The 17822-nt window shown below is 43.7% G+C and overlaps 1 protein-coding gene across 1 annotated transcript in view; it reads left to right on the forward strand.

Moving 5' to 3' along the window:
* Positions 1-17471, forward strand: part of LOC311129871 (POU domain, class 2, transcription factor 1-like) — a gene marked incomplete at its 5' end in the record, with an annotated part of 29409 nt that extends 11938 nt beyond the window's left edge. Inside the window, 12 exons of the mRNA XM_084162391.1 lie at positions 4508-4690; positions 4967-5053; positions 5515-5662; positions 5831-5922; positions 6027-6200; positions 6388-6529; positions 6632-6786; positions 7089-7283; positions 7427-7532; positions 7662-7989; positions 10248-10348; positions 14015-17471. Of these exons, the coding sequence (XP_084018517.1) occupies positions 4508-4690; positions 4967-5053; positions 5515-5662; positions 5831-5922; positions 6027-6200; positions 6388-6529; positions 6632-6786; positions 7089-7283; positions 7427-7532; positions 7662-7989; positions 10248-10348; positions 14015-14289 (1986 nt within the window). The 3' untranslated portion in view covers positions 14290-17471. The remainder of the gene's footprint in view (positions 1-4507; positions 4691-4966; positions 5054-5514; positions 5663-5830; positions 5923-6026; positions 6201-6387; positions 6530-6631; positions 6787-7088; positions 7284-7426; positions 7533-7661; positions 7990-10247; positions 10349-14014) is intronic.
* Between the last annotated feature and the right edge of the window lie 351 nt (positions 17472-17822).

The following is a 17822-nucleotide window of genomic DNA, read 5'->3' on the forward strand; positions in this document are numbered from 1 at the left end:
ATCTGATTGAGTATATGTGGGTATATTTGTGGCTCGTGCCCAGGCTGGCAGAAGTGTAGTTGAAATGAGAATTGAGGCTGGGACAGAGACATGCCAACAGAACAGAGCCACGCACGCACGCACTCACACACACACACACACACACACACACACACACACACACACACACACACACACTCTCTCTCTCTAGAGCTGGGTGATATGGACAAAAAGTAATATTGTGAAAAATGTAACCATTTTACTTGATAACAATAAATACAACTATATGTATTTTTATTGACAGTTACGTTACATTAGTGGCAGGGCTCTAGAATACTTTTTTTTCAGTTCCAAGTAAGAAAGCTGTGATGGTAGCCATGATTCAGAAAGTAAGCAATTTCATCTAACATATCCAGGGAATGCATGATTGATATTTTGATGTGTAACCTGTCAAAATAGGATCCAGAATGATCAGATTTCTTTTTGGCTCTTCAGAGAATTTGCCGACATCTTTGTGCATATTGGCCTATATTACTTGAGGAAGTGGGAACTCAAAACACTTAGCTAGATTGCTTACTCTAAATATGATATTGTTGCTACATAGCCATGTAGGCTAATTCATTAAGCTATCAGTAAATGTAGGCTAATGTCCTACAAAAGGTCTAGGCTACTTGATGTAAATGGCGTGCACTGCTTTGAGCACGGGCACATCAAAATCATACTAACTACAGCCTACTCTGGTTGTAAAGTTGTGCCATGAATTCAAGAGGTGAGAAATACATGATATACTCAAAGAAAGCTGTGACTCTCCTTTGTAACTAGAACAACAGTAGTTGCTTTGAAAACTGTATTTTTCCCGCAATTACAGTTGAAGTAGGAAGTTTACATACACCTTAGCCAAATACATTTAAACTCAGTTCTTCACAATTCCTGACATTTAATCCTAGTAAAAATTCCCTGTTTTAGGTCAGTTAGGATCACCACTTTATTTTAAGAATGTGGAATGTCAGAATAATAGTAGAGAATGATTTATTTAAGCTTTTATTTCTTTTATCACATTCCCAGTGGGTCAGAAGTTTACATACACTCAGTATTTGGTAGCATTGCCTTTAAATTGTTTAACATGGGTAATCTCCTGACAGAGATGGTGTAACTGAGTCAGGTTTGTAGGCCTCCTTGCTCGCACACACTTTTTCAGTTCTGCCCACACATTATAGGATTGAGGTCAGGGCTTTGTGATGGCCACTCCAATACCTTGACTTTGTTGTCCTTAAGCCATTTTGCCACAACTTTGGAAGTATGCTTGGGGTCGTTGTCCATTTGGAAGACCCATTTGCGACCAAGCTTTAACTTCCTGACTGATGTCTTGAGATGTTGCTTCAATATATCCACATAATTTTCCTTCCTCATGATGCCATCTATTTTGTGAAGTGTACCAGTCCCTCCTGCAGCAAAGCACCCCCACAGCATGATGCTGCCACCCCCGTGCTTCACGGTTGGGATGGTGTTCTTCGGCTTGCAAGTCCCCCCTTTTTCCTCCAAACATAACGATGGTCATTATGGCCAAACAGTTCTATTTCTGTTTCATCAGGCCAGAGGACATTTCTCCAAAATGTACGATCTTTGTCCCCATGTGCAGTTGCAAACCGTAGTCTGGCTTTTTTATGGCGGTTTTGGAGCAGTTGCTTCTTCCTTGCTGAGCGGCCTTTCAGGTTATGTCGATATAGGACTTGTTTTACTGTGGATATAGATACTTTTGTACCAGTTTCCTCCAGAATCTTCACAAGGTCCTTTGATGTTGTTCTGGGATTGATTTGCACTTTTCACACCAAAGTACGTTTATCTCTAGGAGACAGAACGCGTCTCCTTCCTGAGCGGTATGGCGGCTGCGTGGTCCCTTGGTGTTTATACTTGCGTACTATTGTTTGTACAGATGAACGTGGTACCTTCAGGCGTTTGGAAATTGCTCCCAAGGATGAACCAGACTTGTGGAGGTCTACAATTTTATTTCTGAGGTCTTGGCTTTCTTTTGATTTTCCCATGATGTCAAGTAAAGAGGCACTGAGTTTGAAGGAAGGCTTTAAAATATATCCAAAGTTACACCTCCAATTGACTCAAATGATGTCAATTAGCCTATCAGAAGCTTCTAAAGCCATGACATCATTTTCTGGAATTTTCCAAGCAGTTTAAAGGCACAGTCAACTTAGTGTATGTAAACTTCTGACCCACTGGAATTGTGATACAGTGAATTATAAGTGAAATAATCTGTCTGTAAACAATTGTGTCATGCACAAAGTAGATGTCCTAACCGACTTCCCAAAACTATAGTTTGTTAACAAGAAATTTGTGGAGTGGTTGAAAAACGAGTTTTAATGACTCCAACCTAAGTGTATGTAAACTTCCGACTTCAGCTGTACGTTTTGAGCAACGGTCATATGCTTGTTCTTCACAGTGGGAAGAGGGAGGGAGAGTGGCTTGCTCACACAGCAGCCGACAGCGAAATGGGGACAGGCAGATACTTTCATAGCAGGAATCAACATAATGCATAGGCTATAACCGTTGACCAAATAATGATTTTACAACAATCTACAGGAATGTTGTGTAGCAAAATCACAGAAGATTACCGTCATAGGCAAAATGCTTCGGTAAGAGGAAGGCAGTGTCGGTAATTTTCGGTTTACCGTCCCAGCTCTAACACACACACACACACACACAGTAACAGTACATTTAAATGAGCCAGGCTCTCTCGGTATCGCCTGGCAACAAGGCAGATTAATCAACCCTGTATGCTAATTAGCTGCTCTGCGGTTGCTCGGAAACAGATGGCGGAGAATATGCAAATCTATGCAGAATTTACATGCACTGCATAACAGTTTTTTAAATGAACTTTTCCACTCACCACTCCCTCCTTCCTCTCTCTGTTCTCTGTAGGCTACAGTACATTCCTCTCCTGCTTTTCTCATGTAGATTATTTTCTATTTAGAGAATACCTTCAATATGCTACCTATTATTGAAACCCTGTTTTTGTGTATATGTGGCAGTCTGTATGAGTGTGTGGGAGTGTTTTGTCTTGGTGTGTATATGTTTATCCTCTTCTACACTCCAATGTTGAAAAGTAAAATATGGGTCTTGCTCATTATCTCTAATCAAGAATCTGACAGGTATAGTTGCAAGAATTAGGGCATCTGCATACAATAAGTATCAGTCAACATCATTATTCAAAAACAGATCGACATAGTGTACAGACGACTCCTGATAAATGCAACGGCTTGAGAATGGACTTAACAGGAACATGCCGTTATCAGGAGCAATGTAAAAGAATGCAGTTGAACTGGGACTGGAAAACTGTATTGCACTCAAACAGTGTTTACACTTATCAGGAGTCGCCTGTACCATAGCTCTGTGTCTATATGACATGTATCTGGGTAGGTTATTCTATATAAGATTATCCTATGTACTCTGCTCCTAGTCCAAGTCTGAAGACTTGGGTGCAATTCCGACCTCCGTCCAGCAGGGCGTGCTGCCTCATGCCCAGCTCATGCTGGCTGGGGGACAGATAGCTGGAGTAAGTGGCATGCTGTCTGCCTGCCTGCCTGTCGGTTCATCTGTCTGTCTGTAATGTGCTGAATCTCTGTGGCTTCCTCATCTCCTCTCCCTCATCTGCACTGATCTGAAAGAATAGCAAATGCCCAGTAGGCATCGTCCACCATATTGGTGTCACTGTTCTCAGATCAGTGCAGATGAAGGGAAGGAGACTATTTGAGACTATTGAGATACACCCAGAGAAAGGGTGGGGTTATGTCCAAATACTATTTTCCTTGTTTCCTCCCCTTAGCGACCAGTGATTTTTGATATAAAGATTGAATGGGAATTGATCTACCTACCTTATTAATTCTACCAATTCCTGCTATGATCAGTGTGGGTGGGAGGAACTGAGAGAAGAGTATTGGGACGTAGCCTGTGTGTGCTTGTGCACGTGTTCAATCATGCCAACCCCACGACGCACATCACCCTGGTACCATCTTTTGGTTTGTGTGTGCGCGAGCGAGAGTGTGTGCGACCGTGAGCCCAGGCGTCATACTCATCCGTGATCATTCTGTCGTTGTCATGTGACTTGAGGATCAGACAGCCAGTGGCTGCAATGAGAACCTCCCCAAACACCAAAATCATCTTCTGTCCAATTGCATGTCCTCTCCTCTCCATATGTTGGGCCCTAGGCACTCAGTCACTGCATCACATGTACTGCTAGTTTTGTAGTCCTTTGCAACTTGAAAGTCCTTTGACCTTTTGAAATGAATGGTAAGGAGCATTTGTCTTGACAAACTATTGTTTCTCTTCCAACCGCTCACTCATTTATATTTTTTTGCTCTCTCTTTATCTCTACCCCCCCCCCCCACCTTTCTCTCTGCCCTCTCTCCACAATATCTGTCATCTCTCCCTTTCTATCTCCCTCTTTCTCTCTGTCCCCCCATCTCTTTCGCTTTGCCCCCCCCCCCCCCCCCCCCCCCCTTACTTTCCCTCTCTCTAGTTGACCCTGTCTCCAGCGCAGCAGCAGATGTTTTTGCAGCAGGCCCAGGCCCAGCTCTTGGCAGCAGCCATGCAGCAGCAATCAGCCAGCCAGCAGAGCAGCACCACGGGGGCCAGCATCTCTGCCTCCGCAGCCACCCCCATCACACAGCTGCCCCTGTCCCAGCCCGTCCAGATCACCTCTGTAAGAGAGAGACACACACACAAACACATGAGAATGTGCATGCGCACACACGCACACAAACACACAGACACTCACACACAGACACACAACCCCATCACTAGGGCTAGACGGGATCTGCAGGGGGGCAGAGTATCCTGCTACCTACTCTAGAATGGGGTGTGAAATAAAATCCTGAAGTCAAACCCAATACTGCTTCAAAACATATAACAGCCACAGTGTCATCAATTGAATATGCAGGAAACACAGAGCTGTAATGTTCACATCATTCCCCCTCAGATTCCCTCTGTCTCTACTCATCTCCCAGGCCAGCTAAGCCAGCTGGGATACCCGTATGAGATGGCGACCTTCAGCAGTTACCTACCTGTAGTACACCTTTATATCACTGTTATATGAATGACTGGACCGGTATAATCTACCTAGTAGTACTCATGTATAACACTGCTAAATGAATGATTATAAGTATGCTGTACCTTTAGTACATTGTAACGTTTTCTCCCCGTGGAAGCTTAATGAGAACTTTCCTCTGTTGATTTCTGTTGTATGAAGGAGTGTACCTGTATAATAAAGCTAGAATAAAGGCCTGCAGGCAGCAGTTACATTATTACCTCTAGTAGGCCTGTACCACTCTTACCTGTAGGACTATACTTATGAATACTTGTTTCCCTGTAGTTACAAGGGTTCCTCACTCCCTGTATTTGTGTGTGTGAGATGACCAACAGCAGCATGAGTGGTGTGTGTGACTAAAAGTGTTTGTGTGTACCTGTAGTAATGTGTTCTCCTCTCTCCCGTTGTGTGTGTGTGTGTGTGTGTGTGAGGACTTTCAGCAGTTACAGCAGCTGCAACAGCAGAACCTGACCATGCCCCAGTTTGTCCTGGTTCAACCTGGCCACCACATCGCCACCCAGCTGCAGCCTGGCCAGTTCATCATCTCACAGACGCCGCAGGGCCAGCAGAGTATGTACACAACGCAGAGTATGTACTACACACACACACATACACACACACACACACACAGAGATGCACACACACACACACAGACACAGGCACGCACACACACATGCACAAACATACACACTCGCCCTTCCTCGCTCTCACCCTCCCTTCGTACCTCTTAAATGTTCTCCATAATTCTCTCAACAGGTTTCCTGCAAGCCCAGAATCTTCTAACTCAACTACCTCAAAGCCAAGCCAACCTCCTGCAGACTCAGCCAAGCATCAACCTCGCCTCACAGGTCAGACACTGCAACTACAACTATAACTACCATGTTTCAAACACTTGAACCATGTTTAGCTTGTCATTTCCTTTCAGCCCTAACCCCATACTCCCGTCCTGTAGCCAGCGACTCCGTCCCACACGATAGCAGCCACGCCCATCCAGCCCCTGTCCCTCAGTCAGACCCCGCCCAAACGCCTGGACACGCCCAGTCTGGAGGAGCCCAGCGACCTGGAGGAGCTGGAACAGTTTGCCAAGACCTTCAAACAGAGACGCATCAAACTGGGCTTCACACAGGTGTGTGTGTGTGTGTGGTTGGGGTTGTGAGGGAGCTGTAGGAAGGTGTGTGTACATTTTGTGTGTGTGGTTGGGGGTGTTAGCAAGCTGTACTAAGGTGTGTGTGGGTATATGCATGCATGAGTGTGCATGCGTGTGTTTGTGTTAATAGCAGAGCTCTTCCTAACCCTCTCTCTGTATCCCACAGGGGGACGTTGGCCTGGCCATGGGGAAGCTGTATGGTAACGACTTCAGCCAGACCACCATCTCCCGCTTCGAGGCCTTGAACCTCAGCTTTAAGAACATGTGCAAGCTGAAGCCACTGCTGGAGAAGTGGCTCAACGATGCAGGTATGTCCCTGAGCTGACCGACAGCTGTGTGTGTTTGTACTGTATTGTGCACTGCGGAGTACCTGGTCTTTACCTCTGTCCCTGTCCTTTGTCGCGGTGCTGTTTGTGCCGAGAATCTGTCGTCTGACCTGGCCCTGTCCAGCCCTTGCGGCCTGGGCTCCCCCGGCCTGGGTATTGAGGGGCTCAACCGCCGACGCAAGAAGAGGACCAGCATCGAGACCAACATCCGCGTGGCCTTAGAAAAGAGCTTTCTGGAGGTGAGCAAAATTTTACAGTCTAGATTAGCGCTCACTTGTCTTCTCTAACTTACCTCATCAACCAACTTTAGCACCTAACCCGTTAGGAAGGGAATCAAATTAAATGGAATAGACTGTTCATTCAGCGTATCTGGTAAACTGCCCTACTGAAAGTAACTGCTCCATACTGAAAGTAATTGCTCCATACTGAAAGTAACTGCCCCATAGTGAAAGGAACTGCCCCATACTGAAAGGAACTGCCCCATACTGAAAGAAACTGCCCCATACTGAAAGGGAATCCCTGGTCTTTTGCCATCTTCAAGCAGAACCAAAAACCTACCTCTGAGGAGATCACCATAATTGCTGACCAGCTCAACATGGAGAAGGAGGTGATCCGGGTGTGGTTCTGTAACCGTCGGCAAAAAGAGAAGAGGATCAACCCCCCCAGCAGCGGACACAGCATCACAGGGACAGGCAGCACCCCCATCAAAACCATCTTCACCCCCACTAGCCCCTTGGTATTGACAAAACACACTGGCATGTACATGTACCACACACACATACACAGTGTACACAGGCACTACACACACACACACACACAAGTGAAGTGTATTTTTTCTATTCCATGTTCAAGCCCTTTCCTTCTCCTTCCCTGGTGCAGGTGGCCAGTACGGCAAGCCTTGTGACCAGTAACACACCGACCACACTCACTTTAAACCAGGTGATGCCTCTCACCAGCACCAGCGTCTCCGGCCTTACCTTGACAGGTACACAGGGACAGGGGAGGGACAGGATCATATTTGAAAGAAAGAAATCTCAAGTTAGGATTCAATATTCCCTTCCCATTTCCCACCTCGTACTTAAAAACTAAACACCACCCTCCCATTCCGTCTCAGGCACGACGATCGGAGCGACCACAAACACGGCATCCGTCATCTCTACGGCACCCATGGTTACCGTGGTGACCAGTTCACCCTCGCTAAGCCCCTCCCCCACGGCTCTCCAGGCCACGGCGGCAGAGACAGGTGGAACCCAGGAGCACACGGTGGTCACGCAGGCGCCGTCGTCCCTAGCAACCACTCTGGGGACAGGTCAGGTGATGGTGGCTGGACCGGGGCTGTCGGCGGCCCTGCAAGGCGCTGCCCAGTTACCCACCAGCGCTAGTTACGCCGCCATGGCCGGGCTTAACCCAGGACTGATGGCATCCTCGCAGTTCACACCTGGGTGAGTAGGATGGGGAGTGGGTATCAGAGCAGGATCACAGCACACCTCAAACTACATGAAGAGATTTCAAGTGCCCATGTACACTACTAGTCAAAAGTTTGGACACATCTTCTCATTCAAGGGTTTTTCTTTATTTTTACTATTTTTTACATTGTAGAATAATAGTGAAGACATCAAAACTATGAAATAACACATATGGAATCATGTAGTAACCAAAAAAGTGTTAAACAAATCACAATATATTTTATATTTGAGATTCTTCAAATAGCCACCCTTTGCCTTGATGACAGCTTTGCACACTCTTGGCATTCTCTCAGCCAGCTTCACCTGGAATGCTTTTCCAACAGTCTTGAAGGAGTTCCCACATATGCTGAGCACTTGTTGGCTGCTTTTCCTTCACTCTGCGGTCCGACTCATCCCAAACCATCTCAATTTGGTTGAGGTCAGGGGATTGTGGAGGCCAGGTCATCTGATGCAGCACTCCATCACTCTCCTTCTTGGAGGAGGTGTGTTGGGTCATTATCCTGTTGAAAAACAAATGATAGTCCCACTAAGCCCAAACCAGATGGGATGGTGTATCGCTGCAGAATGCTGTGGTAGCCATGCTGGTTAAGTGTGCCTTGAATTCTAAATAAATCACAGACAGTGTCACCAGCAAAGAACCCCCACACCATAACACCTCCTCCTCCATGCTTTACGGGGGGAAATACACATGCAGAGATCATCCGTTCACCCACACCACGTCTCACAAAGACACGGCGGTTGGAACCAAAAATCTCAAATTTGGACTCCAGACCAAAGGGCACATTTCCACTGGTATAATGTCCATTGCTCGTGTTTCTTGGCCCAAGCAAGTCTCTTCTTCTTATTGGTATCCTTTAGTAGTGGTTTCTTTGCAGCAATTTGACCATTAATTGTACAGCCCTCTAACCAATTGTACTATTATTGTGTTTTTTCGCGTTATTTGTAATTTATTCTGCACATATTGTTTCTGCCATCGTCTCTTATAACCAAAAAGAGCTTCTGGATATCAGGACAGCGAATACTCACCTCGTATTGGACAAAGATTTTTTCTTCAACGAGTCGGACGCGAAGGATATCCTACAGACACCCGACAAGGCCCAAATCCCCGACATTCACAGGAGAAAGAGACAGAGATATCGTGGACGTAGGTCGGGGTGCCTTGTAAGGATCCGACGGCGACCGAGTAAACTGCCTCTTCCATCAATCCTATTAGCCAATGTTCAATCATTTGAAAATAAATTAGATGACCTAATATTACGGTTATCCTACCAACGGGACATTAAAAACTGTAATATCTTATGTTTCACCGAGTCGTGGCTGAACGACGACATGGACAACATACAGCTGACGGGATATACGCTACATCGACAGGATAGAACGGCTGACTCCGGTAAGACAAGGGGTGGCGGTCTGTGTATATTTGTACCCCGAGTGGCGCAGTGGTCTAAGGCACTGCATCGCAGTGCTAGCTGTGCCACTAGAGATCCTGGTTCGTATCCAGGCTCTGTTGTAGCCGGCCGCGACCGGGAGACCCATGGGGCGGTGCACAATTGGCCCAGCGTCGTCCAGGGTAGGGGAGGGAATGACCGGCAGGGATGTAGCTCAGTTGGTAGAGCATGGCGTTTGCAACGCCAGGGTTGTGGGTTCGATTCCCACGGGGGGCCAGTATGAAAACTAAAAATATAATGTATGCACTCACTAACTGTAAGTCGCTCTGGATAAGAGCGTCTGCTAAATGACTAAAATGTCAAACGTAAACAACAGCTGGTGCACAAAATCAGCTTTAATAAGAAGGCAAACCTGTTAATTGAAATGCATTCTAGGTGACTACCTCATGAAGCTGGTTGAGAGAATGCCAAGAGTGTGCAAAGCTGTCATCAAGGCAAAGGGTGGCAATTTGAAGAATCTCACATATAGAATATATTTTGATTTGTTTAACACTTTTTTGGTTACTACATGATTCCAGATGTGTTATTTAATAGTTTTGATGTCTTCACTATTATTCTATAATGTAGAAAATAGTAAAAATAAAGAAAAACCCTGGAATGAGTAGGTGTGTCCAAACTTTTGACTGGTACTGTATATCTAGTCATAGTAGGAATAGTTGCAGTTAAATGCTCATTGCTATGATCATCACAATCTCAGGGATTGAGGGAGGAATAAGGAATTCAGGGTAATCTCTACTGGAATCACTGTGTCTCTGTCTGTCTGACTATACCTGTCTCTGTGTGTAGAGGGGCCTTGCTGAGCTTGGCTCCGGGTGGGCTTGGAGGGGCTATAAACCCCGCCATGTTGAGCAACAACACTCTGGCCACCATCCAAGGTCTATGGAGCGGCAAGTACACCTGTTTAATTACTCTGCATCTCACACATATGCAGTGCCTTGACTTTTTCCACATTTTGTTGTTACAAAGTGGGATTAAAATGAATTTAATTGTCATTTTTTGCAATCGATCTACACAAAGTGAAATATTAATTTTTTTATATACACTACCGTTCAAAAGTTTGGGGTCACTTAGAAATGTCCTTGTTTTGGAAAGATAAGCAATTTTTATGTCCATTAAAATAACATCAAATTGATCAGAAATACAGTGTAGACATTGTTGATGTTGTAAATGGCTATTGTAGCTGGAAACGGCTGATCTTTAATGGAATATCTACATAGGCGTACAGAGGCCCATTATCATCAACCATCAGTCCTGTGTTCCAATGGCACGTTGTGTTTGCTAATCCAAGTTTATCATTTTAAAAGGCTAATTGATCATTAGAAAACCCTTTTGCAATTATGTTAGCACAGCTGAAAACTGTTGTGCTGATTAAAGAAGCAATAAAACTGGCCTTCTTGAGACAAGTTGAGTATCTGGAGCATCAGCAATTGTGGGTTCGATTACAGAATCAAAATGGCCAGAAACAAAGAACTTTCTTCTGAAACTCGTCAGTCTACTCTTGTTTTGAGAAATGAAAGCTATTCCATGCGAGAAATTGCCAAGAAACTGAAGATCTCGTACAACGCTGTGTACTACTCCCTTCACAGAACAGCACAAACTGGCTCTAACCAGAATAGAAAGAGGAGTGGGAGGCCCCGGTGCACAACTGAGCAAGAGGACAAATACATTAGAGTGTCTAGTTTGAGAAACAGACGCCTCACAGGTCCTCAACTGGCAGCTTCATTAAATAGTACCCGCAAAACACCAGTCTCAACGTCAACAGTGAAGAGGCGACTCCGGGATGCTGACCTTCTAGGCAGAGTTGCAAAGAAAAAGCCATATCTCAGACTGGCCAATAAAAAGAAAATATTAAGATGGGCAAAAGAACACACACTGGACAGAGGAAGATTGGAAAAAAGTGTTATGGACAGACGAATTGAAGTTTGAGGTGTTCGGATCACAAAGAAGAACATTTGTGAGACGCAGACCAAATGAAAAGATGCTGGAGGAGTGCTTGATGCCATCTGTCAAGCATGTTGGAGGCAATGTGATGGTCTGTGGGTGCTTTGGTGGTGGTAAAGTGGGAGATTTGTACAGAGTAAAAGGGATCTTGAAGAAGGATGGCTATCACTCCATTTTGCAACGCCATGCCATACCCTGTGGACGGCGCTTGATTGGAGCCAATTTCCTCCTACAACAGGACAATGACCCAAAGCACAGCTCCAAACTATGCAAGAACTATTTAGGGAAGAAGCAGTCAGCTGTTATTCTGTCTATAATGGAGTGGCCAGCACAGTCACCGGATCTCAACCCTATTGAGCTGTTGTGGGAGCAGCTTGATCATATGGTATGTAAGAAGTGCCCATCAAGCCAATCCAACTTTTGGGAGGTGCTTCAGGAAGTATGGGGTGAAATCTCTTCAGATTACCTCAACAAATTGACAACTAGAACGCCAAAGGTCTGCAAGGCTGTAATTGCTGCAAATGGAGGATTCTTTAACGAAAGCAAAGTTTGAAGGACACAATTATTATTTCTATTAAAAATCATTATTTCTAACCTTGTCAATGACTACATTTCCTATGCATTTTGCTAGATTTCCTATTCAAACTCATTTCATGTATGTTTTCATGGAAAACAAGGAAATTTCTAAGTGACCCCAAACTTTTGAACGGCAGTGTATATATTTTTTTTATGGAAAATAGAACACTAATATAAAGTGATTATATAAGTATACAACCCCCAGAGTCAATACGTTAGAATCACCTTTGGCAGCAATTACAGCTGTGAGTCTTTCTGGGTAAGTGCCTAAGAGCTTTGCACACCTGGATTATACAATATTTGCCCATTATTCTTTAAACAGTTTGTCAAGCTCTGTCAAGTTGGTTATTGATCATTGCTAGACAGCCATTTTCAAGTCTTGCAACAGATTTTCAAGCTGACTTAAGTCAAAACTGTAACTAGGCCACTCAGGAACATTCAATGTCGTCTTGGTAAGCAACTGCAGTGTGTATTTGGCCTTGAGTTTTTAGTTATTGTCCTGCTGAAAGGTGAATTTGTCTAGAAGTGTCTGTTAGGAAGCATACTAAATCAGGTTTTCCTCTAGGATTTTGCCTGTGCTTAGCTCTATTCTGTTTCTTTTTATCCTAAAAAACTCCCTAGTCCTTGCCGATGAAAGCATACCCATAACATGATGCCACCACCATTCTTGAAAATACGAAGAATGGTACTCAGTGATGTGTTGTGTTGGATTTGCCCCAAACATAACACTTTATATTCAGGACAAAAAGTTAATTTCTTTGCCTCATTTTTTGCAGTATTACTTTAGTGCCTTACTGCAAACAGGATGCATGTTTTTGAATATTTTTTATTCTGTACAAGCTTCCTTATTTTCACTGTGTCATTTATGTTAGTATTGTGGCATAACTACAATGTTGATCCATCCTCAGTTTTCTCCTATCACAGCCATTAAACTCTTTAACTGTTTTAAAATCACCATTGGCCTCAAGGTGAAATCCCTGAGCAGTTTCCTTCCTCTCCGGCAACTGAGTTAGGAAGGGTGCCTGTATCTTTGTAGTGACTGGTTGTATTGATTCCCCATCCAAAGTGTTAAAGTAATAACTGCACCATGCTCAAAGGGATATTATTTTATTTTTATATACCAATAAGTGCCCTTTTTTCCGAACCATAGGAAAACCTCCTTGGTCTTTGTGGTTGAATATGTGTGTGGTACAGAGATGGGGTAGTCATTTTAAAATCATGTTAAATACTACATTTACATTTGACATTTTAGTCATTTAGCAGACGCTCTTATCCAGAGCGACTTACAGTTAGTGAGTGCATACATTTTTCATACTTCATACTATTATTGCACACAGAGTCCATGCAACTTATTATGTGAGTTGTTAAGCACATTTCTACTCCTGAACTTATTTAGACTTGACATAACAAAAAGGTTGAATACTTATTGACTCAAGACATTTCAGCTTTTCATTTTTTATTAATTTGTAAACATTTGTAAAAACATAATTCCACTTTGACATTATGGGGTATTGTGTGTAAATCAGTGACACAAAATCTCAATGTAATACATTTTAAAATCTGGCTATAACACAACATAATGTGGAAAAAGTCACAAGGGTGCGAATACTTTCTGAAGGCACTGTATATACATGTGCTATTTTCATATTATATAGCTGGAACTAATACTGTCTGTCCAACCTCAATATATCTAAGAGTACCTTTCTCATTGCTCTGTACCTTACACCAGCGGTTCCCAACCTCTTCCGTAAAAAATGTGCGGACCACAGGTTGAAAACCACTGCCTTACATTTATTTACCTGTATAACTAGTCTATACCTGACACTAGTGCACCTGTCCTCCTTGTCTTCCCCACACGTTTGTCTTGTCACTGACATCGTTGTGTCCGGGACGTAATCAGAACTCTTCACAGCTCCGGCAGCTAGCTAGCTACACTACCCATCCCCATCAATCCACAGTTACTGTAACTTTTCTCCAACTGATGATGGCTAAATAGCTAGGTAACCCCCTCTGTCCCTCCTTTCCTCCCCCTGTAGCTCTGGCATCGGGTGGCACTCTCCCCATCACCTCGCTGGACGGGAGTGGTAACCTGCTGTTTGCCAACACCTCGGCCGGCAGCACCTCCAACCTGGTGCAACCCCTCTTCCTGAACCCCCAGAGCCTGTCCCTGCTCACCAGCAACCCCGTCAGCCTGGTGTCGGCCGGAGCGGCCGGGGGAGGGGCCCTGCAGGTCACAGCCAACCACCAGGTCACCACGGCGACCGTTCCAGTGCCCGCCTCCACCATCACCACTGCCTCCAAGGCCCAGTGAAGCTGAAGGCTCGAATTGCCTTGAATGACACCCTATGCTCTATTTAGTGCACTACTTTTGGTTAAATGTAGCGTACGATATGGATGGCTCTGGCCATAGTAAGACACTATATGGGGAATAGGGCTGTTGTTTAAGATTTGGCCTTAGGCTACTGGCTCAATCCACCTCTTCATCCTCTTCCTCCTTGTCCTTCTGCCTGTCATCTATCATTATTTAATCCTTTTGCTGCCACCAAAAAGAAACCCTCTGTGAAGAGGGTTGGAATTTATATTTTACGTTTTTATTTCATTCTTCATTTTCTCTTTTCCCTTGTACTCCAAAAATGATGTGCGACTCCCTGGATGTTTTTGTCGCTGTACGCAGCGGGTCACACAGGAGGACTGGGGCGGCCATTTTCTGAGGCAGGATCATCTTGAACTCTATGGTCTGTGCTCCTTGTGGCCCCTGAGAAAATAACAGAGGGACTACCTAGCTTTCTCTCTTTCCTGTCACCTTTTTCAAAAGTATATATCTTCCTCCTCCCTGTTCAGAACTTCTTCTTAAATACTTCTAACCAAAAATTTGATTTTACTTTTTGGATGTTTTTTTCTTCTAACAAAAATGATTTACTACTAAGATCACAATCTACATCATCACTAAAAGGGGGGTTTGCGTGTTTCCCAGTCGATAGTTTGAATTTGTTTGGTGTCAGAGGCTCTGTTGGACAGGCCTCAGCACAAATCATATCAAAGTTATATTTTAGAGGTGATTAGTTTGTTTTCTCTTGTTTTAGTGGACATTTTCAGAACTTTGTACGTCTAACATTAATTTAAGCTTTAACTCCGATATACAGTATATCAATTTCTAATCGTGGTTATAAGGCTTTAAAACCAAGTAATAATAAATGGCCGATATAATGGTTATTGTTGCTTTAAGGAACGGGGTTGACCATGTGTTCTCTCTCTGGCCCTCTCTGTCTGGTAACACTGAGTTTGTTTATATAAAAAAATATATTTTGCCTGCCACCATTTTGTAAATCGTAGTCTAGGTGCAGACCGTAGACACTGATATAGAATTACTGAAATGATAACGCTTAGAGCTTTAACTGGTTTGCATACGTACCTGCAGTCCCATGTCAGATAGTCGGGTGGTGATTGTGTGATGGGGGGTTAGCTGTATGATACATGGAGTTCTATGCCTGAGTGTTCTCTGACGGCTATGTCAGTTGGTATGTCTGTATGGTTTTCATGCCAACTGGATGATGTTGGTGTGAGGTAGATGGGGTCGTTGTCTGTTTTTGCTCCAATATATATTTTTTATTCTGCTTTATCTACTTGTGCATAGTATCTGTACCAAAAGAAACTGGATTTATGAACTGCAGTCTGCCTGTTTTAGAGAAGTTAAACTTTCTGTCCCATTTATAATTTTTTTTTTAAGGTCCTTTATTTCTGCAGTCTTTTAACTGGCTTACTACAAGATGTACCAAAAATATTTGTTAACTATTGCTGTGTATTGTCAGTGTAGCTTAGCCTAGTCCAAATATTTGAGTACAAGCTCTCCCTCTAGACAACTGGAGATAAAGATGCAATATTTTGATGATCACTTTCCAAAGACAAACGTATTTTTTAATTTGACTATGGCTCTCCCTGCTCAGCTTTAAAGTGGCAGCGCAAATATCCAAATAGAAAGGGATGGGAAGAAGGGAGGTCAGGGGTATTGTCTCCCTATATAAAGTTAATATATTTGAGTGGTGTTTAGGTTTGAATGGTAGTGGTTATATGATATCAATGGGTGCTTGCCCTCAATACTCTGTCCTGTTTCTCTACGTTTCCCCCTATGATGATATGGCGGACTGTGTTGTGATCCTTTCTAGACTGATATATCTGCTTTGGCAGCAGTTTGGACTGTAGTCAGGCGTTCAATAATCAGGTAGGGGCTGTCCGTTTTAGTTTTTCTACCAATCCTCAGCCATGAAATAAAAAGCTTGAACCAAAGTTGTTTTCTCACTAGCTGCTGTGCCTGTGTGAGCGAGCAAGTTGCTGTTCACACGATCACTATCCTACACACTACTACTGACAAGTCTTCTCCTCTTATACCCACCTATTTGAATCCTTTTTGCATCCCCCACCTCTAACCCACTTCTAAGGAACAAGGACCTGCATGTTTTCTTCTTCTAGCTTTCTAACCTCATCCTCTCAGGTCACGTGGTTGAAGCCCTCTCTCCTTCCTCTCATCGCCCAACTAGCTTTACTTTGGGGGCTCATCCACTGTCAGCACCAATAAAGACGTTTCGGACCTGTCAAGATCTCCGACCTGTACCCAAGCAACTTAGCCCCTGTGCCGCCCTTATCGAGCTGCCCCTTTCGTAACAACAACCCCACACAACAGTAGTGTTGTTCTATCGGCCCTAACGTAGGCAGATGAATGACTGCCTAGTTTGAAAAAGCAGAGACATCTCTCTACGCTAATACATTTATGTGCTCCTTTTTTACCCTTGAATTAATTTGACTGAATACCTCAGCATCACTTAAACATTAGGTTCACTTTAAGAAATCTCACACCCGTAGAATATTGTAGAATGTACAAGTCAGTGGAGGCTGGTGGGAGGAGCTATAGGAGGATGGGCTCAGTGTAATGGCTGGAATGGAATCAATGGAACAGTATCAAACACATCAAAAATATGGAAACCACGTGTTTGACTCGTTCCATCGATTCCATTCCAGCCATTATAATGAGGCCGTACTCCTATAGCTCCTCCCATCAGCCTCCACTGGCACAAGTACTGAATGGCTTGCCATTAAAAAAAAAAAAAAATTGTGAATTGTACAAGATAAACAAAAGAGTAATCGTTATCTCAAACTAGGACAAACTACTACTGCTGTTTTCTAGTACTACTACTTATGGGATATTTCCAGGTTTTAACAGTTTGACATTATTTTGTGGTCCTTGCCAAAGCAAAGTGAAAGCCTTTCTCTCTGCGGCTGGGTTGATGTCTCGATGCTGCTCACTTCACAGGTTTTCTGTCCTTGAGGTCATGGCAGGCTGAATGGGACTTGTAGTCCTATTTGTAGTGCTGTTTGTAGTCACAAACCAATCGTGAAGTGTGGTAGCTTGGTGAGCCATTGGCCATGGGAAGTTACCTGAAATATTTATCTGAGGAACGACTAGAGGATTAGAGATAAATATACACTACCGTTCAAAAGTTTGGGGTCACTTAGAAATGTCCTTGTTTTTGAAAGAAAAGCAATTTTTTTGTCCATTAAAATAACATCAAATTGATCAGAAATACAGTGTAGACATTGTTCATGTTGTAAATGGCTTTTGTAGCTGGAAACGGCTGATTTTTTATGGAATATCTACATAGGCGTACAGAGGCCCATTATCAGCAACCATCAGTCCTGTGTTCCAATGGCACGTTGTGTTTGCTAATCCAAGTTTATCATTTTAAAAGGCTAATTGATCATTAGAAAACCCTTTTGCAATTATGTTAGCACAGCTGAAAACTGTTGTGCTGATTAAAGAAGCAATAAAACTGGCCTTCTTGAGACTAGTTG

This window comes from Coregonus lavaretus (genome assembly GCF_964263955.1).
Source record: "Coregonus lavaretus genome assembly, chromosome: 5".
Lineage (NCBI taxonomy): Eukaryota > Metazoa > Chordata > Actinopteri > Salmoniformes > Salmonidae > Coregonus > Coregonus lavaretus.